General features: G+C 41.2%; 1 protein-coding gene across 1 annotated transcript; it reads right to left on the reverse strand.

The window, feature by feature from the left end:
* Positions 1-709: 709 nt before the first annotated feature.
* LOC104265118 (fructose-1,6-bisphosphatase isozyme 2) lies at positions 710-21729 on the reverse strand. The gene is made up of 7 exons (XM_009806777.2): positions 21513-21729; positions 18697-18859; positions 17683-17775; positions 11858-11998; positions 10523-10660; positions 4470-4589; positions 710-1260 (listed from the first exon to the last, which is right to left on the reverse strand). Exons 1-7 carry the CDS (start codon positions 21683-21685, stop codon positions 1066-1068), a joined length of 1023 nt encoding a protein of 340 aa, XP_009805079.1. The 5' UTR covers positions 21686-21729; the 3' UTR covers positions 710-1065.
* Between the last annotated feature and the right edge of the window lie 213 nt (positions 21730-21942).

The following is a 21942-nucleotide window of genomic DNA, read 5'->3' on the forward strand; positions in this document are numbered from 1 at the left end:
TGAAAATGAGCAGATGGGGCAGGCTATATAATATAATGAGACAGAAGGGTTATAAAGGCATCGGATGCCTAATACTTAAAGTGACCTCAACCCCAGTTTTCACACCCTCATCACTTAACATAATCACACATCTCTTTTAATTAATAATTTTTGCTCTCATTGATCAATGATTGCCTGATAGTTTCAGAGCTGATTCCCGATCTCCTTAAGCAGTGTCAAGTCTGAGACATGGCACTAGGGCACCAACAGGACGGGTGTGCTGGAGATGGCTAGGAACAACAGTATAACGTATATAAAAGGGCAAGCTTCAATCTGAAATGAGAACCTTTCAAAGGAAAAGAAAATGGAGGTGTAACAGTGGCTTTGTGGCAATAGCTCATCTTTTGTTGCAGAGGACAATGGATAAACAGGGAATAGGCATGATTTGGGTGTCATATCTGTAGCAATGGTTTATTGTAATTTGTGCCATTGAAGTTTACCTGTCAGTAGATAACACAAGGCATTTTCCTGTTCTTATGAGAATTGAAAAACCCTGGCAACACTGCAGCCTTTTCATCTTTATTAATTACCCAAGACACATATAATTTGGAGCTTAAAAATACTGTTTCAGGCAGCATGAGACTTTTGGTCTTCTTAGGGCTGTCAAGATAAAAAGCATCTGCAACAAAACCTCTGACAGAAAATCCAGATAATGGCATTGTGAACGTTGATGTAAAAATCCTGTCTCAAACAATGCCAACCATGTAATGTCAGATGTAAAGCTTCAGATCAATCCACTTCTTTTTGTTACTGTTATAGAAAGTAAGTCACTTCTGTTTCATAACCAGGCCTCTGTCTCTACATTTGCACTGCATAAATCAGAGTAAAAGGATTTTTTACATTTATCTGCAAGGAGAAATGAAATTTTTGTTTTTCCCATCAGCCATTCTCACTATTTCTCTTGTTCTCATGAATTGGGATTTTCACTGTGAGATGGGTGCTAATTGCTAGCACCCACCATCTTGAAAGGTACGGCTTTTCCTGTAGACTGAAGACGGATGAGCGAGGTCTGATGTGAAAAAGCCTTTAGCTGCTCTTCTCATATTTCTGTACACAAGAGAGGTATTCCTGCACATCGTCTGGAGAACCGAGGATGAGAGGGACTCTCTGGTGAATACTCTCAGGTTTCACATCCAACACTGCCTCAGTCCCTGTAGTCGCCATCCCACCTGCCTGCTCAATGATGAAAGCCATAGGATTGCACTCATAGAGAAGTCGGAGCTAGAAAGAAAGAGGGAACACGTGATTGCCTTTGGGGGAAATTACACCGAAGGGCTTACCAGAACCTAACCTTTCTTTTGTGATTTTGGAAAATTTTGTACCAAACATCAGTTGACCTAAGTAGCAATGTTTCTCTATCAGCCCCTCCTTCTTCCTTCTCCTCCTCTCATCTCCCTTCACACCGTCTCTTTCGAGGAAGAGCATACTGACCCTGCATCCAAGTGTCACCATCGTTTCCAAGCTGACATATTGATGTGCAGCATCAGTGAAGCTGTATTTTGTTAAAAATGTCAAAAGTAGCTGTTGCGCCCACAGACATCAGCAAAATAGTTAAGCCGGGTAAATTAACAGTACCAGGAAAGAAAAGCCAGAATCTCTTCTCATGTACAGGCTTTATGTGTTTCCTCAAAGCTTGGGGTAATCGCATTGTGTTTGGTCAGGATATTTTGGAGTTTGAAATTTGATGCTCCCAGTTTCAAATTTCATTATTTGATTGCAGCTCTTCAGAAATGCGAATAGCTGTTAGTGGCCTGAACTCATCCAGATAGTGACTCTGTTTTCAGAAGTAACTGCAGTAGTCATTAAAAGCAAATTTTCCCATTTGGTATGGAGGCATTTTTGGTTTGGACACTGATATCTGTTCACATCTTTAAAAATGTTACCTCTATGGTGCCTGTGTTCTGGTGGAATACAAACTTATTTGGGACATATGCCAAAAGTTTCGGTGTTTAAAAGGACATAGATGATAGGTGGCTATTTTTTTACAGATGTTATTTCTGTAGTTTAGTTGAATCTTTGATGGTCTATGAAGTGCTCATGTTAGTACATATTATGTTTAAAGGGCTTTTCATATGTGCAAAAGAGAGAATGTTTTCTGGGGAAAAGGAAACGTGACAGAATGCAACCATATATAGAGACAATTAAATGGGTCGGAAACAGGACTTTCCTACTCATCATTCCTTTATCATGCTGTTTGTAATAAAACCATAATATATCACAAACTTAAGTAGCATGTATTACCTTCGTTCTTATCTTTAAAGCCCACTGAAGTGCTACTTCTGGTACAAGGACTCCATCTGACAGGCAATATAGGGCCAGTAGCCTTCATTGTTCTCCTCAGTGCATGGCCAACTTTTGGAAGATCATGAGCCATAAAACAGCAGTGGTACCACTGTGGAACCAGGTGTTGAGTTTCTTGTTGCTTAACTGTGACTATGTGGCTTAAGGAGAACAGTTTTCCTTCAGGTACTAGGGCAATTGCACTTAGGGGTCTTCAGATGGGCTCTGTCTTCAGATAGGTTTAACATTTTTCACCTAACAGAGAACTATAAGCCTGAAGTTCGTAAAAGTATCATTTAACATATCTGATTTGAAAAGAAGATCTATTTGTTGGCTGGTTCTGCACTGCTTATTGAGTGCTTTGTTCTCATTCTTTCTTTAACTTAAAGAAGGAGCTCTACATTCTAAGGCATACATGCATGTCATTTACAGTTGCTCTAAAGCCTTTTGGTCAATTCCAGTGACTTTTTTTTTTTCTCTCAGCTCTCTATCCAAGTGCATAGACTATCTTTCAGGGGGATGATGATCAGGGCAGCTGCCACAAAGGCATGATCTCTCCAACAAGAAGAGGTTTATGTGAAAAGAACTGTATACACCTGGATTCTGAGAAGGAAAGAAGAAAACTCTTATTTGTAATGATAGTACATTTTTGCTTCTTTCATTAGTCTCTCTACTATGGCAGTGCAAGCCAGATCAATCCAATAGTCAATGTAGGCTAACTCATGTGGAAATCTTGATTTCTATAACATTATATAAATGCTTTGTACATTTGTTCTTTTGTCCTGTTTCTCATCTTTTCTCTTCAGCAATGGTTTAACACAGATTTCAAACCGAAAAGTTTAATTTGAAAAGGCCAGTCAGCAAACCCACTTCTTTCACATACAGCAAATTCCTTTTTTGTCTCTTGCTCTGATACACAAACAGATCCACGCCATTTAATGGGGGAGGGGGGTGTTTGTTTGTTTGGTTTTTTCCTGGGATGCTGTATCAAATATTTAAATCAAGTTTGCCTGGACAAACATGCAGACATTTCCTGTTGTGTCTTCTGAAGAGAGTTTTCTTCCGGTTCTCATTTTGCAGACCACTTGGATATGCTGTTATTATGATAAATACATGCTCACCAGGATGGAAACAGTAGTCCTCTGTCCCTAAAGAACTGTAGACATCAGGATGTTCTGATACCAGTGTGGGAGATGGGGCAAGTAATTTTTCGAGGGCAAATTCCTGCACTTACCAGCCAAGGATACAAAAATGTTTGAATAGAAGGTTTTAAGTATGGTATTGACCAGGACAGAAGAAGGTCGTGGAGTCAGAAAACCATGACTAATCTATTATGCATTGAGCCAATCATCTCCTAAGGATGACCTGCAGATTACTGGTGGTCAAGAGATCAGCTGTGTAACCAGATCTCTTCTAAAACATACTTGTTTAGAAGTTTGATAATAAGGGTATCTGATGCTGCAGGAGGAAAGTTGAGGTTGACTATGGTCCATGGCCCAGCAGATTCAGGGATTCACTGCGTTGCATTGCACTGCATTAAGTCCCGGTGTGTTTTGTACAGGTGTCCAAATGGGAAATCGTCTTTTTCCAGAATACTGATCTCAGCACACATGAAACTCACCTTCCACTGACAAAAGAGTTTTTCAAATCAGTTAGTAGAAGCCTGTGTTTGGAGGGCTGTTGACAGTAAGCTCAGTACCCTTTGGAAACAGTAGGTAGGCATACTCGATTGTCTAACATTGGACAAAACCCTGTCTGGAGTTCAGCGCATCCTACCTGGACGCTAATTGACAGTATAAAGTGCAGAGGTCTTCCTTAGGCCCATGTTATATCTGCCAGCTGTGCATAGGTATCTCAACGTGGTACTGAGATGTTTCTCTTTAGAAAAATGAATAAAGCCCTTGGTTGCAGTGAAAACCATTTGAGTAGTTTGTAATATAGAAGCACACAGGAAGATTTCTGGCCTAAATTGGCAAGTGCCTAAATTTCTTGCCTGAATTCGATTGCTGACCATCATATCCATTAATAATTTTCTCCAGAGATGGAAAATTATTATCTGTTTATATATCTGAACTATTCTTTTACATCTCTGGGAAAACCAGAGGTATTATGTTGGCTAAGTTCATCAGAGAGTAAGTCAAATGACTTACCTTTCCTTTAGGACTTTTCTGATTAGCAGGATACATGAAGATCCCACCATACATCAATGTACGGTGAACATCAGCTACCATGGAGCCCACGTACCTGGCACCATATGGGGAACTGCCATCCTGAAAAAAAAACATAGAGTAAAGCATTATATCTACCAGGCTAGAGAGCTAGTAGCACGGCAAAATGTAATTTTGTTATAGAACAGGAATCAAAGCTGCTTAAATCAGTGGCTGCTTATGGACATTGTAAATGCCTAAACCAGCCTGAAGCTTAGCCTTTTGTAAGATGTAGTGATCATTTATGGAGTTCTAAAATAAGCACTTTAAAGAGCTGCATTCACAGTATGGAAGCCAGGGTGCCTGTAATTTGAGTGCACAACTTGGTATGAACCCCCAGCCTGTGAAAAAGCAAGGGCTGCAAAGAGTGAGTGAAGACTTCTTCATGTTATCAGAACAAGGTACCCATTTGATTGCTGATCCTTCACTGGTTCCTAAGCCAGGGCATTAGGAGGGATGTCACTTTTCACTACACATCCAGATGGTTCCCAGAGGACTTCAGCTTTTTCCTTCTAGTTTATTTGTCAAGTTGTGAAATTGGTCATAGCATTCATTCTGCAGCTTAGTTTGGGAGATAGCAATTTATTCATGAATGTAGTTTTCCTTGCTTTTAGCTTAAAAATTCATGTTGTTGAAGGAGAGGTCGTTTTAGTGAGAGCAATCAGGGAAGTATTCGTATCAGTCTCAGGTTTGCTGGTCATAAAAACTGTAAGGTAGGAAATAAAGAAGACAAGCAAGGTGTCTTGCACAGATAGAAGTTATATCCACAAAATAAGCTCCACCTGAGAAAAGTGATGCGTCACCATACTTTTATGAAGGGGAGATATACAATACAAATGTAAACTGAAGGAAAGATTTTTGAAAGCTACTATGCCAAGAAGTATGTTGGTCTTTTGCTATCTCTCATTCTGTCTTCAATGAAGCAGAGGAGGAATTCTTGCCTCCCCAGAAAATTCCTAGAGACTGGGACTTCATGCACATTTAATACACATACATATTTGTGTAATGCAATGCTAAAAGTTTGAAAAGACCTCTGCATGTTTTCTTCTGTCTAATTATCTGATAAAAGATCTTAGTGCTTTCTACAAAGTTCGCCTTGTGCTGATACTCGATCCAGAGAAATACATAGACAACTTGTTCAGCAATGCCAGCTCCAAGACCTTCAGACATCACAAGTTAGTCACCCTTCCAGCAAAATCATGAGGTTAGCTGGGAGAAAAAAATCCACAAGTGAGAGGAAAAAACACAGATAGAGAAAAACATCATTCTATTTTGAAATCGCTTTTTCAACCTGTTCTATGCAACTCTGAAGTTTTGATATTTACTCTCTTTTAAAATGGGAAGAGATTCTCATGAAATTACACAATATAATGCAACACAAGATTAGGAAGTTGAGTCGTAAGCCACTAAATATAAGACTTGGATATTTGATACAGCTGGTAGTAAAATTGGAATAGGGAACTGTTCTGGCCTAGGTAATAATCCTTGTTCAACTGTACTTGTGCTGTTTTCCACAATTCTTTCTTCTTATACACATTAGGAGAGCTATTGAAAATTCAGAGGAAAACAATACAAGGTGTGAAAGACGTGATGGATGAGACATAGCCTGGAGTTCTTATATTTACTTTTGTTTAAACCTGGCCCTATTACTTCCAGGCACAACTGAACAATACTTTTAAGTATTTGATCCCTTATTTTTCATGGCTTACCCTCAAATAATTACATATTTAGACTTCAAATGTTAGCTTCGCTATCTCACAGCTGTTTGCACTTGTGACTTTGCAACTGTAAAAATCTGAGGTTAAAAAAAAGAACTTAAGAGGTGTTAAAGAGAGACCAAAGCAAGGTTGCAGTTTAAGAAGAGAAAATTTTCAGGGAAAGATGTGACTACAGTCTAAAATTATCTTTAAAAATATAGTCAAAGGAAGAGTTCTCTTTTATGGTTTCAGAAGGTAATGAAACAAGTCTTAAGAAAAGTTTGTTAAACATTAAGAAAAGTCATAGCATATCGATCATAAGCAGTCCCTGAAACAGACTGCTAAGGACTGCTTCTATGACATTATCAAATAAGGATTCCACAACCCACATGTATAAAATTTACTGACCATGAGCTGCACAGCTGAGCCACCTGTGTACAAATCATCAGATACTCTTGGGATGTGCTGGATTTCCTATTCGCGTGCAGGTCATTTACACAGTTTATGTGTACATGGGCAGTGTTATGTGAAGCTGGTGAGATGCCACTGACAATTTAAGTTGCTTCTTACCCTGATAGAAATTCACCTGCTAGAATCGCAGTGCTGAGACTGTGATGAGAAAAATAATACAGAAGAGAAATTCCTCCATTCTGGTACGGTTATCACTTTAACCACAGACTGAAATAATATTTTCACTTCCCTTAGCGTCCAGCTACCTGCATGAGAGGGGTAAATAGTCCTTTTAGTTATTGGAAATGTTACTTCTTGTTTCTCCAGTTTGGTCACTCATGCATTTGTCTTACAGATGAGAAAGTTAGTAAGTGTTGCGTGCGTGTTGGCATATTGCCCAGGCTTTCTTCTCAAACAAAATAACAGAGCATGAATGCTAGGGAAATTTGTCCCAAGTTCTGAGTAATGCCAAGCTGTGTGTTTGCCCAGTGAGCACTTCGCACTGGTTCAGCTGATGCTAATGAAAGAGTTGGAGAACCTTGATGTTCCCTTGGTCAGCCTCCATGGCGTTTGAGTAAACTTGTGATTGCTCTTAGTTTCACCCGTTCCGCTGCTTTTCTTTGCTTAACCCAGAGGAACAAAAACGGCTCATAACAGACAGGTCCTGTGCTTTTTTTCTTCACAATGTGATGGAAGTCACTTTCTCACTTCTTTATTCTGCTGATTTCTGACAGCTATGTTCCTCCACAGCAGAGCAAGACCGTGTTTTTCTTGCATAACTATGATGACTAGGAAAGTGGGAGGGGAAAGTCTTTTCTACAGACTACAGCAGCAACACCCTGCATCAGCCCCTCCACATACAGTTATGGTGACAAAAGCGCAGTGTTTTTATTAGCTTTTTTATGTCACTCAGGCACAGCTGGGCTGGCTGGCAGAAGAATGCTTCATGCTGAAATGTGCTGTTGATTATAAGTTTTTGATGGCATTGCTGAGACAAATCCTTAACCAGAGAGTCTCCATTGCACAGCTTTCAATCAATAAGCTGTGATGAGACTCAATTTGTCTTGTGGCTGTAGGAAGCGAAGATAAAAATGGGTGAAATAGCAAAGTGCGATGGTGCCCGCAGCATGTTTCTGAGCTCTACCATCAGTGAACCGATGCCAGCTAGAGGCTAGGGCCCTGCAAGCATTACTGAAGGAAGAACCCACGTTGAGAAGGAATTAGAGTGAAATCTGTGCAGAAACAGTTCCTGGCCCAGCAGTGCCCATTATAGAGTGCAGACTGCAGTAAACATGTTGTATTACAGGCAGCCTTGCAAATACCAGCCTGTGTTTCAAGCTGGTTAAGCAGCAGGAGATTTTGTGAAGCTTAACAAAAAATTAGCTTTACTCTGGACTCTTGTTCCGGAAGAGATGTGTGTAGACAAATATACAGAACACGGGACATGTTGTGGACAACATCCTACTTTGTTTGCCTGTTTTATTTTTAACTTTTCAGTTTTCTGTGGCAATGTTAAGAGAGTTATCTGAACAGTATGTTGACCAAGAACCACAGGAAGAAGGAAATAGAGGTAGGGTCAAAGGAAAAAAAAGGATAAGAAAGTGACAAGTAGCTGAAATTAATGCCTAGTCTCTTGGCTTCTAGTGGCCAGAAGGCCGTAGGGTGAGTGGTCCACCTGGATAACAAAGGGTCCCCTTGTGCCCCACACGTCAGTTCCCCCTCAAGTCATAGGCAGGGGTTATCCAGCAGATACCCCCCACTGCCTTTCTGCAGGCTGAAGAGAGGAAGACACAGTCCAAAGCTGTGCAATGCTCCACCTGGGTGTTGCTGGGAAGGTAGGAGCATCATCAATGTAGCTGTAGCTGGTAAGGCTTACAGATGAAGCCAGGAAGCAGGTTTCATGCTATGGAAGAGTGGCAACACCTTCTCTCTTTTGTCCTCTCACAATGCAAATCTAACATCCTTTTGAAATCAAGAAACTGAGTTATGCTGTTAATCAATGCTTTTAAATCAAGAAACTGAGTTATGTTGTTATGAACACAGGTTCATAACAAGCTTTCAGATGGGCAGGGCACTTCCTTGTGCTTTGTGGCCATAACATTGGTGCCTCGGCCCTTCTCACGCAGACAACCCTATGTCTCAGAGCAGCAAAGCAACATGCTTGCTCAGCACCCTTGAGGTGGCTTCCCCTGCCCCAAATAACCCGTGGACTACTGTGCTGCTTGCTTTAAAGTAACAAAAACACTTTCTGCCAACTTCTGTTGCATTAGTGCAACAACACTTTCAATAGGTTTTCCTCAAACGAAGTACAGATTTGAGATAAAATAGTGTTTGCAAATGAGGTTTTTCCTGTATGTCCTAACCTAAGGATTTAGAGAATCACATGATAGAGCTGTCCTCACTGAGCCTGTGGTAAAATACGTCTGTCTCAGTTTCCACAGAGTTTGAAATCTCTTCAGTCTTTTTATAGTTGCCTGGGGTTGATTATTTGTTTAAGAGTTTTACTTTACACAACACTTGGATGGTTTGCAAAGACAGAAATTAATAAATCCACTATTAGTGCATTATACTGAATACATAGTTCAGCATAACATGATCAGAATGAGAAGCGCAGGTCTCTTTCTCAGATGGATTAGTCTTCAGGAAGTATGAAAGTTGAGTCGTGGGCTTCTGCTTCTCTCAAAGCTGGACTGAAAGCAGACTTTGAAGTTTCAAAATAACCTCAACTATTCAGAATGAATATATTTAAAACGCTGTGATGTGACACCCTCTGTAGCGAAGATCTGGGTAATACGGAAAAGAGGTTGTGATAAGAGATCAGCATTGCAGCTATATCCGATGTAGTAAATTCACATTTTCAGCTCAGAAAGAGCTTCTCACAGAACTATGGTTTAAGTTCTTACTTGTTGCATTTTCCTTGTACAGCACCATGAAGTTTTTCACTGGGTACATTGATTTTTACATGAGCCATGTATAAGTATTCTCAACAACTAATAGCTTAAAAAACAATCCTATGGCTTTTTTTTTAACAAAAGCATTAAAACCAGTTTCCAGACCAAATTCAGTCCTCAGCTGTTACATGTCACTGTATTTCATTATGACTTACTGATCACATAGCTACACTTTCTAGAGACCTTCTAGCTTTCCACATTGAGAGCTTGTGTTGTGTCCTCCTGGCATTGACTAGAGGCCATACAGAGCTGTATGTCCTTATGAGGAAGTTCATCAGGCATGAGATGTTCTCAGCTTTATCTCTCTGAGGGATACAGTATAATCGTCTCAACAACAGAACATAGTGAAATTGTGCTTCACACCTTTTTTTTTTTTCAGTCTATGGGTTGGTTTGTGCGCCGTATGATGCAAGTAGACAGTGCAAGACTGCTACTGCATTTCTCACATGCAAGCATGTAGAAGAAGGAGAAGGTGATGCCACCCAGATCCCCGCAAGCACCTTCTGGGCAGTACGTAGAATCTAGCCCCAAATGCCCAGCTGCACATGTGACTGAGCTGCATATTCAGAAAAGCTGGAAAACAAGGGAATCCCCACATTTTGCTGGCACAGTTTCAGAGCTTAGTCGAAAAACCTTGTTCTTCATGTACAGCACTTTTTCCTCCACACAGGGACAAACAAGCTATGAATTTACTTAGCAAAGTCTAAGTTGTAACAGATGTCAGGGCACTGAAACCAACACATCAGATACATACCCAAAATGAACCTGGTGGCATGAAAGGGTTACATGGGGCTGAACTTAGTGAGGTCCTCAAATCTTTTCCCATCAGCTAGGACTGCGTGGAAGGCAGTGCTTGCCAGCGCACAGTACATTGGGTACAGTGCTAATATTTTCTTACCTCAGGGAATTTCTTCTTTTGTAAATATTCTGTCATTGCAGGATCAAAATACTTCGCGTAACCTTCATTGAGACTGTATACCTTCCCTTTCTTCTTGATTTTAACATCTCTGTCCACCAAAATAAATTCACCAAGACCCTGTAGAAGAACAGGACAGACCAGCTATGAGCAAGCAGCAGAACATTTTATTGACTTTCTCTAACAGTTGTCGCACTAGAAATGGCAGGAATGCTAGCACAGCTTGGTCCTTTCAGCACCAGTCTTGTGTATAACTTCACAGTATTTCAAACAGTGCAGAAAGCACAGAAGCTGCACTAAGTTCATGAAAACTTGTCACATTGGTAGTATAAAAAAAAAGCAATTCCACTATAATAGGTAGCATATCAAATGAACGCCTGTCAGACCTGAAAGCAGATGGATCGTGAATCTCTGTCCACAAATCATAAGGTTACAAATTAAGAAATGACACTAGCTTCTGATTTTTGAACTCTTCTTGCCTGTCTTGTCTAAATATCTTAAAGTGAATGTGGTCAGCTACCCCCCGGTGTTGCTGTCTGCAGTTTGAGTGCAACTTCCACCTTCTCTTCCTCTGTCTCTAACCAGACCAGTTCAGCTCCCAGTTCTGCCCTCTTGGAATGAGCCTATTTATAAAGGTTAAAAGGATTTTTGATAATAATGCATCATTTTATCAAAAAGATATTGCCCACATCTAATGCCGGTTTCTAAATGAGCGGTTTCCTTCCTGCATTCCTCTAGTAACATTTGTTGGGCTCCTGGGCTGGGCACTGAAGGGTGTCATGTGTCCTGTTGTGTGGGTATGGTTGTGCTTTTGCAAATTTTTGGGTATGCAGCTTGGAGGACTTAGCCATAAAACTAAATTCCGCTCAGGAAATCCGACATCACTCTGCATGAACTGTATCAATAAATGGTCCTTGCCCCAGGCTAAACACTGAACATGCTGAGGTTCTTCTACAGACAGAAAAAGCAAGAACAAGAAAAAAGCAGGAGTCCTTTAAGTGGAGGCAAAAACAGTGTTCAGGGTAAATTTTCTTAAGTGTTAATGCAAACCAGCAGACTGGTTTGAATGAACAGGGTTTCGGAGGCTATTTAACTTAAACTCTCTTTCACTGAGTAGAAAAAATAAACAGAGGTGTTGCAACCAACACGTACTATCAAATACTTGTAAGGTGGAAGTGGGATGCACCAGGACGTGGGTGAAAGAAAGAATCACATAGGTTGCCTAGATTACAGAGACAAGGATTAATAAAAAGGAGTAAACCCAAGCATGGAAAGCTCTAAAAGATAGTGGCAATGTGATCAACACCATGACTGTACCGGATCGAGCATGAAGCAGTCCACTCCTTGCCCTGTGGAGAGGGCAACCAGTGTAGCACTGCCGTACAAGGCATAGCCTGCAGCAACAATATTGCGTCCGGGCTGCAAAGCATCTTTTTCAGAGGGCTCGTTGTCTGTTTCCTGAGGAAAAATTACCATTGGACTGAAGGTTAAATTCTTATAAGAAACAATAAAAACAACACTTCAATAATAACATGGGGCAGATTTCCTTTTATGTCTATGCAGGCCTTTGAAACAACCAAAATAGAGATCGTTCCCACTAGTTCAGAGCAAGTTTGGTACAAATACATGTGCATGCTGGGACAGGACGTTGAGAGTTTGTTATTTTATACATGTCATGCAATCAATATGATACCTGTGACAAAGCTGATACCTTAGCATTACAGCCCAGTCTATTAATTCAAGATCATCAGAAATCTGAGACAGAACACAGATACTAATTTTCTGTGAATGTAAACATAAGCTATCATACTGACACCTCTCAGAGGGAGTAACTGTGAGGTGAATGCAGTAATAAACATTACAGACAAATTGCTTCCAGTAACGCAGAATAAAAGGGTTGATGGTGGACCATGATGGAACCAAGATTGTGCATTGGTCTCTGCTGATGAAGACATGGGTAACTGAAGTGATATATATGTTCATATTACATATAAAATAACAAATGCATTTGCATATGTAATGTGTGTGTGCAGGTATGAATATATAACTCTACATAGAACATTCTCGTGGCATTTTACTTCAGGCTTTTAATCAATTTCTGACACTGGTATTTTGATTTGGCAACTTGGTTATCTCTGAACAACAGTAGCCCAAGCAGACGTGGTGCAAATGGGGCTGTGCCTCAGCCACGGCTAGCAAGAGTTTGTCTGGTGGGGTAAGAAAGGAGAACAGTCAAGAGTATAGCCTTCATCTCCTGGGACTACAAAATGGGTAGGGAATGCTTGATATTAATGTTTCTTTAAAAGCTTGTTGGTTGTGGTGGGTCTTCTGTGGATGTTTTGATGGTGGTTCACGAGGAATTAAAATGAGAACCCCCCTCAGATCCTTTCTCCAGGCCCTCGTTTAGCATTTTATTGTTCCAAACTCAGACAATTTCTCAGTGATTATGTAGGCTTAATTATATTGAATAGCAGCTAAATAGAAATAGCAGGTCTAGCCCAAAATATCTGGTTAAAAAAAAAAGAAAAATCAGTGGAGACTGTTTAGTGTAGGAAATAAAAAATTTGATGAATATTGACTAAGTCCTTTAAAAAATCAAGAATGCCTTCCACAGATATTTTCGAAAGGAAAACACCTCTCCTCCAACAAACAGAGAAATTCTCTTCTGTGCCCCATGGCAAGGAGCTCCCAGGGTACCCATCAGGGTCCTAGCAAGGTGGAAGGCTAAGGGTAACCTGGGGATCCCATTCATCATTGTATGCCAACATCTAGAGGAAAAATGAGATGTGGGACACCAAAACTAAGTCTTTCATGGCATATGAAGACAGTAATTCCACATCAAAATGTTTTCATTTTCAGCTGAAAGATTTTGTTACTTTTGTTACTTTCACTTATAGTTTTTAGATGTATTTTGCTCAAAATTTGTATTATTATTTTGCCAAGTTCTTCTGCGGAAAAAAAATCCAGTTGCCAACCAGCTCTTCATGGGAGCTGAAATATAACATGTACAAATAGATCTGGTATGCAGTCCCTTGGAGTTACTCTATGTCAAGCTGCTTATTCAGAGAGGTTATAATGAGCATAATGAAGGAAGACTGGTTAAAACCCCTGTTTGTATATTCCAGAGCTTTGAATACTGACTATTAGTGGCTAATCCTTTGCTAAATAATTTTTTACAGAACCAACTATTATAACCTACATAGCGTCTCCTCTTTCAAAAATATATCCCCATGGCACATGTATCTCAACATCAAAGCAGTGGCTGTCTATAGTAGACTCATTATTTGCCGCATTTAATGCAGAATTAAACATACATTTACACAACTGGTTGCAAACATATTATGATTCTCCTAGCATTTTGTATGCTTTCCACATTAAATAAAAATTAATTTTGTGTAAATACAGTAAAGAGGTTTGTTTTATAGAACATGGTGTATGTACAGTACACATAGCTCCTGGTTACAAATGATACTGATTTAAAATATATTTTTCTGACATGATCTTTTCAGTCCTATCTCTTAAATGCATTTTCTATGTTTATATGGCTGAGAAACCACGTATTTGTTGACTATTCTGAAAAAACGGAGGAACTCCTCCCTCGTGAGATGGACAGTTGCGCAGAGTTCACTTGTTTTTCCATCCTTATTCATGACTGTATTTCCAAGAGCCAGTTTCCAAAAGGAAGGAAAAAAGCTCAGTCTTAAACAAACACTTTGCAGAGCTTGTCAGGATGTAGAAAAGCGAGAATTCGACTGATGTTTCATTGTCAGGACTCCAGGAGTTTTGTCCTACCAAGCACCATGTAATGTGAAACAAACCGGGGAATTAAGCTGGCTGGTAGACTGATAGCTGCTGAGTATTTTCACTTCTTTTGGTGCACAGATGGATTTCCTTTCTATTATATTTTGACTATGAGATGGCAGTAGTAAAATCTCTTTAGAGGTCTTTATGCAAAGCACTGCAATAGGCAGAGGGACTGCAGAGAAGCTCTGACAAGCACTGACAGAGTCACTCTGGCTCGTTGTTGGTGTGAAGCAGATGAAACAAGGTCCACAGAGGCTGGCTATAGGACTACCCTCAGGTGATATCTGAGTTTGAAAATTTTTGCATGTATGATTTGCCCATATCACATGAGAGAGTTCTTATCAGCACTGGGAGCAGCTCTGGAAGGACTTGGTTTCCAGGTGTCCATTTGTATCATGTGTTTCATGAGTATCCTTTGTGTTTGCCCTGAATTGCTGTGACGAACCGTATGGAAGGGAGCACATTGTCCTCGTGTCAATGAAGTGGGGGGAATAAAATACATCTGAGGCACTGGGCAATGTTACAAATTAAAATGAGAATGAAACAAAGCAGCAGAGTTTCATAGCATACATGTGGAGTATAAATTGAGAGTTGTAGATTCAGCTCAGTGTTATGAAGAATTGGGGAAAACCCAAGCAAAAAATACTTATGGTTACCACATCCTGACACTCCAGCAGCTGAGAGCCCCTCAGCGGCGGTGACTGTCAAGGTCCTGTCCCTTTCTCTGGCTTCTGCTGATTCAGCAAGGCTACTTCCTCAGCCCCACCTTTCTGATGATTCTGGTCTTTTTACCAATACCACCCATGCTTCAGAAAGAAAAAGCCAGGTGGAAAATTAAACAAACCTAAGGTGGCATTTGTTTCCCAGTGGTTTTCTCTAAGAAACTGATGCAGTGATTTTCTGGCAGGAGGCAATGGTACCTGCCACCATGATGGTGCCTCTGCATTGGGAGCGGCCAGAGAGCCATTTTCAGGTCTGAAATGTATTGGCCAAGTCTGGCCTTTGTAGGAAAGTGCTGATTATTTTTTTTTCCTAAAACGAGGCAAATATTTCAGTTCTGGAGGGTGTGCCTTTGGAAATGAAGTTAAGGTGCTGACATGATGAGAAAATCAGTCATGCAATCATCTGAGAACTGGAAGGTACCAAATATCAGACAGGTGCTAAGGATCACCCTTTGGAATCACCCTTTGGAATTACAATTATTCTAGCTTTTCCAAAATTATGTTCATGAACTTTAAATGGCTTGAAATTACATTTTCTTTCTTAAGTGATTCTCATGCACTGAGATAAACATCTCACTTTTATTCCTTTCACACCACCCTTCAGTAACACACTTTTATTCATTTCACTCTACCCTTCAGTAACAATCAATAAAGCACTTATTATTATTTCATTATTTCAAAGGGTTTAAAGTTAACAGTGTTTGAAGTTAATGGTGTTGCTCTGAAATTGTCTTGTCTGAGAAGGAGGAGCATTAATTAACATGTGCTTTGGAATTGACATTTTAATGGAAAGAACTATACAAGTGAAAGTCTGTAAATTCAACATTGTTTCTAACTTTCCAGGGAAAATTGGTAAGTTGTTCTTGTAATTGACAAACTGTGCTTCATCCTAGCAGCAGGGTTTTCATTTGGATACAGAGCATTTGTACAAAGCAATGTAATTTTCTTTTTATGAAGTGCTGAAGGGTATCTACCCACATGAAAACCAGTAACTTAGAAACAGTATTCACAACAAATATGTTAATATATATGAAGCGAACAACAGCTATGGAAGGATCAGAAAATGAATTGAAAATGTGAGCATTTGGGAGCTACATGAGTTCTTTGGGAAATGTTTCTAGAGTGGGTAGTCCGTAGTCTTTACATATGTTAACAGGTGAGTTAAAGATGGCAGAGAAATCTAATCTATATTTCAACTTGCTAAGCTATATTAATCACACTGAGCACTTGCCTTTGTAGTTACGCAGAGTAACCTAACACAACACTTCTAAATAGAAAGCCAAAGTTTAGTATTTGAAAGATGGTGCTTACCGCCTTTAAGAATAATGGACAACGCCGCTATTGCCTGTTGTGAATGTTGGGATGTGCTGTAGTCTTTTAGGCTTTCTTTAGAGAGATGAATGAAATGGATGGGGGCTCCTTTGCTTACTGTAAGGGCACATGGCATGAATTGCATCCATAGAGCTCAGCTCTCTTCCCCGCAAAAAGCAAGGTGGTAGATGGCACTGGAGGTAGTCCCTGGGCTGCTTTTCCCACAGGTCATACCCAGACATCATCCCAGTGTTACCTGGCCTCGGCTGCATCTGTGACAGGGGTTTGCACTAACCATTAACAGTGTGGACAGCCACAGGTCAGGACTTGGCTTGTGTCGTGACCCTGTTGAGTTTGTGACATAACTATTTGCTTTACTAGTAGGTGCATATTCTTAACAGCGATGATTAGTGTATTGCCTACCAGAAATGTAAAAAATGAGGACTAGCCAGTTGAAAATTATGAGTTAAAAGATGAGAGCGGACTTTAAAAACATTTCTTCATATGTTTGAAGTGTAGCGTCTGAGTCTGCAAAGACTTCTTTGCAGTCACAAGTACTGTAAATGTTACTTCACAGTAGTGGTGGCTGAGGGTCTCCCATAGTCATATGACTGTGAGCTCAGACTTTAGGAAAAACACCAACTGCTGGGAGATTAGCAATCAAATCACAAGACTTGGCATGACTCTAACTATTAACATTTGTTAATTGGCTGGGCAGTTGCTGTTTTGTGCAGCCCCATGGGAGCAGACATGCTGGCAGGGCACCGGTGGCTGTAGGGGACGGCTTCCTTCAGCCTCAGGTGGCCTCCATCGTTAGCATGCTTATAAACCCCCATCTGTAACTGGCATAGCAAATCGCACCAGGAGGGCACCACACTGCTAATGGTGATACGGTCCAGGGAGTGACCATCAGCCCTCCCAAGTCAGTATCCAGGAAGACAAATATTGTCATTCGTAGGCCCCGTGACACCCCTCAGCTCTCCCACAGCGAGTAAAGCATCACTGAAGGAGCTAACCAGCTGCCTGATAGTGAGAGGGTTTTATTTAAGTGCCTGTCTGTCTGAAGCCGGAAGGAAGTGCTGGCACGTAACAATTTCATGGGGCTGAGCGTCCCCTTCCTGGGAATTCAGGGAGCATTTTAGCACACGTGACTCTCAAGTGTTACCTCTTCTACTCTTTCTTAGGCTCTGTTGATCCCAAAGACACTTAAGAGACCTAGGGAAGAAACTAAACAAGTTGAAATACCCAAGACATGTTGCTTTCACCAAGTGAATCGTGCCATGTGTGCTTCATTCATCCTCATACCTTTTTGTAGATAGCAAATATTGTTCCTATCGGTGCCAAGCAGTCTATGTTGGATGAGCCATCAAGGGGGTCAAAGCACACCACATATTTACCCTAAAAGAGAAGTGGCAAGGGAAGCATTAAATTATATGTAGTCTTGCACTCTTATTTCCTTTTACTTGACAAAACCCATGTTTTTATGATTGCATTTAGCCCTCCAAGCATGCCTGACAGGGCTTGTCGGAGAAGGCTGCACTGTTGACGCAGCTGGCCCTGCAGCACAACACCCACTCCGTGCAGGACCTGCCAGAGAAATAGGAGAGGGCACGTTTCTGCTCAGACAGCACAAAACCTGGTGATAGAAAGGAGCAGTACTCTGCTGCCAGGCAATGCAAGAAATCACTTGAAAGCAAAAGGAGTGACTCATTTTGGAAGTGAGCATCTTCCTTGAGTAGATATGTTTTGGTTTGTTACGTTTTGTTCTGGATGAAAGGATTTGCCTGTGAAGTGAGTTTTGAGGGTGACAAGGCAGAAAGAAAAGGTCTTCGTGAAAGGGTAGGTTACATCATCGTGAGCAGTATCTCACTGCAATAGGATCCCCTCCTGGGGGAAGCCTGAAGAAGCAGTCAGGTGTTTCCTCTGGACATGTAACGTAAAACCCAGCTCTGCTAGCCTCTCATCTCATTTTATCCTGCCTAAATGTTAATGTAATCCAAAACCATTCCACTGGCGGTCAGGGAATGTAAGAGTACACTTACACCTGGGATCTGGGGTGTGTTAACAAGCTCCAAAATAATTATTCTCCCCCCTTCACAAAACTTTAATAATAATTTGACCCTCTACAACTCCTTTAGCTGTTGAAACCGTGCCATCCACCACAGTTATTAACCAAAACAATGCAGTAATTGTGCAAATTTTCTGAATTCCCCCGGGAAGGGTTGGTTTTGGGGCAGGCGTAGGTTTCATACTTGAAACAAGAGTGCCACCTGCTGCTGCCCGAGCCCATCACCCCCCGAAGGCAGGAGCTGCACAGACCCGTTTGTCTTTTGGGGTGATGATGGCCTCCTTGTCCTCCTCTGAGACCAGGACGCAGGTGCTGTAGGAGGACTGGAGCATGTTAATCACCAGGGAGTTGGATAGTACGTCCAGCTTCTTCACTTCATCACCGGTCACATTCACAGTGCCAGCTATACCAAACCTACAGGAAAGTAAAAATATCTAGAAACCTGAGGGAAGCCAATGTCACAGGTTTTTAGGAAAAAAACAGGTCAAGTGGCTCCTTCCTCTCATCTTCCCACACCTCTAACCTTTGGATTAAACTGCTAAGGTGCATTAGGAGACGGTTGCTGCTGCTGCTAGAAAATAAAAGCACCCACAAGAAAGAGGAAGGGTGCTGGCAACATTTTGGGGCTTTACCTGGATCCCCTTGCTCTTGCTTGGATGTTCTCCAGGCCAGGAACAGAGCCCACAGCCTGGCCAGTGGGTGCCAGGCTTCCATAGCAGCCCCACAAAGCAGCTGGCAGCAGCTTTGAGGAAGGAGAAGGGGCCATTGCATTATTTTCTGCCGCTGGCTGCTCAGAGCTCTGTGATGGTCCTTTAACCCGTGTCCACTCAGTCCCCAGCCACCCCAAATTCAGAAGCTTTAAAGAGACCCCCCAGATAATGCCCCATGCTGAACTGTATCTCAGGATGAAAGGCTGTTTTATTCAGTGATCCTCAGCTGAGTTAGGATGATGCTTCAATTCCCTATCCTGATTTTTATCAATATACTAATGGTGTAGCGTATAGTAGTATACCTATTTCTGAGATTTCCAGTTGAGGAAGCACTGTTTAGACCTAATGTGCGTGGTCTGGGCATCTTAGAAGTATAAGGAATTGTACAGGGAATAGATACAGCATTTTTATTCATTATGAGGAAAAAAAAAGGAAAGGGCAAGGGGCAACTAATTAGTCCCTAGGATGTTGGTCAGCAGCAGGCCTTAGTTGGGGGCAGGGTAGGTCTTTTGTCTTACTCAAAGCTCAAAGCTGCCTGAACTTTTCAGAAGTATTGGGCATTTTGGGCACTATTTTGGAGTGCCAAGTTTGAGATACTGGAAAGGACCATGATTTTTGGAGAGTGCTAAGCACCCATTCTCCAGTTAGTGTGTTTTCAGGCACATTTCCAGCTCAACTCTATGGCTTGAAAAAAGTCCTCCTTTACTTTTGAATGGCAAATTTGTTAAAAATTCATGCTGAGCTCTTTAACATTAAAGAAGTCGCTTCATAGTCTCCTGTTGGGAGGGGCTGAAAAATCAGAGCTCTCTAACCACAAATGCAGATGGATGCAAGCCAGTCACTGTGGCTGAAAGTTTGCCACACAAATTTCTGAAATTTCATGGTTACTTGCAGTAATTTGAATGCTACAAGTTACCTATTTGGTGTGTTTGAATACTTTAGATATTTCTGGTTCATCACCTGAAACTTTTGTTTCTAGAAAGAGGTATTTGCTCCTTAACATAATGAATGTTTTCTTTCTGAAGAGAAGATTCATCTAGCACAGTAGTTGTGTGTCCTGTAGGCTAGGTGGCTATTCCACCCCTAGTCTATCAAACAGAGATTCTCCCCACTTATTAAATACTTCAGAGGCTGCAACCTGAAAGATAAAAAATGAGATAAAAGCAACTGTTCCTCTAAGTCAGGGAGGTAAAACAGCTCAGATTCATCTAGTAAGTACAGAGACAAAAGTACAGTTTAACAGATAGGGCATAGGAGCCTGAGGCTGCTGTAAACTTTGAGTATGTCTCATGTTTTCTATATATATTACGGTCCATGCCTGTAAAGTGAGAATGATAGTACTGACACGTAGAATTCGTGATTTGCAAAGATCATTGAGGACTTTGACCAAACAGTCAATAGAAGCAAAAAAACCCTCAGACTGTCATACATTTTGGTGTTTACAAAGGAGGGGGGGAAGAAATAATTACAAATGGTGTCTTTCTTACACAAATATATTCCCTGTATTTTTTATGCATGTATGCATATGTACATACACAGGCATGTACAGAAACATATATTTCAATACACAACAGAACCTGTGTATTTTAAATGCATAATTTTATTAGGACATTCCAGCTGTCTGAACTGCTTCAGATAGATCCCCATTAAAAGAATGACACTGATGTCTATTATTTCACCTGGCTGTGTGAGGAACAGCTCGGTTCATTCCAGACTTTGCTAAGGAATTTCTTTATTCCATTTGCTAAACCACTAGATGCCAAATAATTGTTATGTTTTTTTTTCTTATAGGGCCTGTTAAGGCTCCCCACCTGTAACCAGGAAGGGGAAATACATGCATGCACGGCAGCATATGGCATTTCTCGCAGGACTGTTGCTTTAGACCATTACTTATACTGCAGTCAGGCAGAACATCAGCTTCTCAAGATAAGCCAAGCTCAGCACCGAGCTTGGATGTTAGCAGAAAATATCACAGTGTGATTCTGCATTAAAAATATCATGGTCTGATATTCTGCAAATTCACAGTAGATTTTAAAATAGATCAATATCAACATTTACAAGGGAAAATGAGGTGAGCAGTGCACTGAAGTTCCGACTTACATTTTTAGAGTAAAATACTACGTAACAGCAGTTAGTTTAAATGTCTATCTCGCATCCAGTATTAAAATGCTCCAGAAAGAGAGATCACCCGGTTCCCACTCTTGATAATGCAGGCTCTGACCTCATGCCTACAGTCACTTGGCTTAAAAAAGACACTTCCAACCTATTTATGAATCCCTGTCCCCTCCCCAGCCTCGCTGTGCAAGCAGCTGTCTCTCTACCTCCTCTTCCTCCCCGTACCGCGAGGTAGGACTCACATGTGGGCAAGGCCTGCCTTTCTGACTGCAGAGGAAATGGCCTTTATGGCAGTCAGCATGGAGTTGAGCAGCTGCGTCAGCTCCCCTGTCGCTCCTTTAACGCGGCGTCCTTTCTCCATAACGAATCGCGTGAGAGTCAGCATATCCGTTTCAAAGGGGGTTTTGTCGGACATTTTTGCGGGGTACCAGAGTTCCTGTCTTCCTGGCTGGATGAGACGCTTTCTTGCCACGTTGAGGTCCTGGGTAGCTGTTTTATTTTGAGGCAAAGCTGTTGCTGGTCAGAGTTTATTAAGATGTTTCTGAGACCATGTGATTGAGTGCTCAGAATAACTGCACCACAGGCTGGCTCCATGGCTCCTGCGGGATGCAGGAAAGGAGCCTGAGAAAGGACTACAGCTGAGCAACCACTGCTTGGCTGCCCTCCCCATGC

The sequence above is a fragment of the Gavia stellata genome, chromosome Z (genome assembly GCF_030936135.1).
Source record: "Gavia stellata isolate bGavSte3 chromosome Z, bGavSte3.hap2, whole genome shotgun sequence".
Classification (NCBI taxonomy): domain Eukaryota; kingdom Metazoa; phylum Chordata; class Aves; order Gaviiformes; family Gaviidae; genus Gavia; species Gavia stellata.

Coding starts and splice junctions, on each gene's coding strand:
- LOC104265118 (XM_009806777.2), bottom strand. CDS start 21,685: ATGTCCGACAAAACCCCCTTTGAAACGGATATGCTGACTCTCACGCGA. Junction 11,999..17,682: donor TATTTGCTATCTACAAAAAG/GTATGAGGATGA, acceptor ATTTTTCCTCAG/GAAACAGACAACGAGCCCTC. Junction 1,261..4,469: donor AGAAAAGTCCTAAAGGAAAG/GTAAGTCATTTG, acceptor CTTTCTTTCTAG/CTCCGACTTCTCTATGAGTG.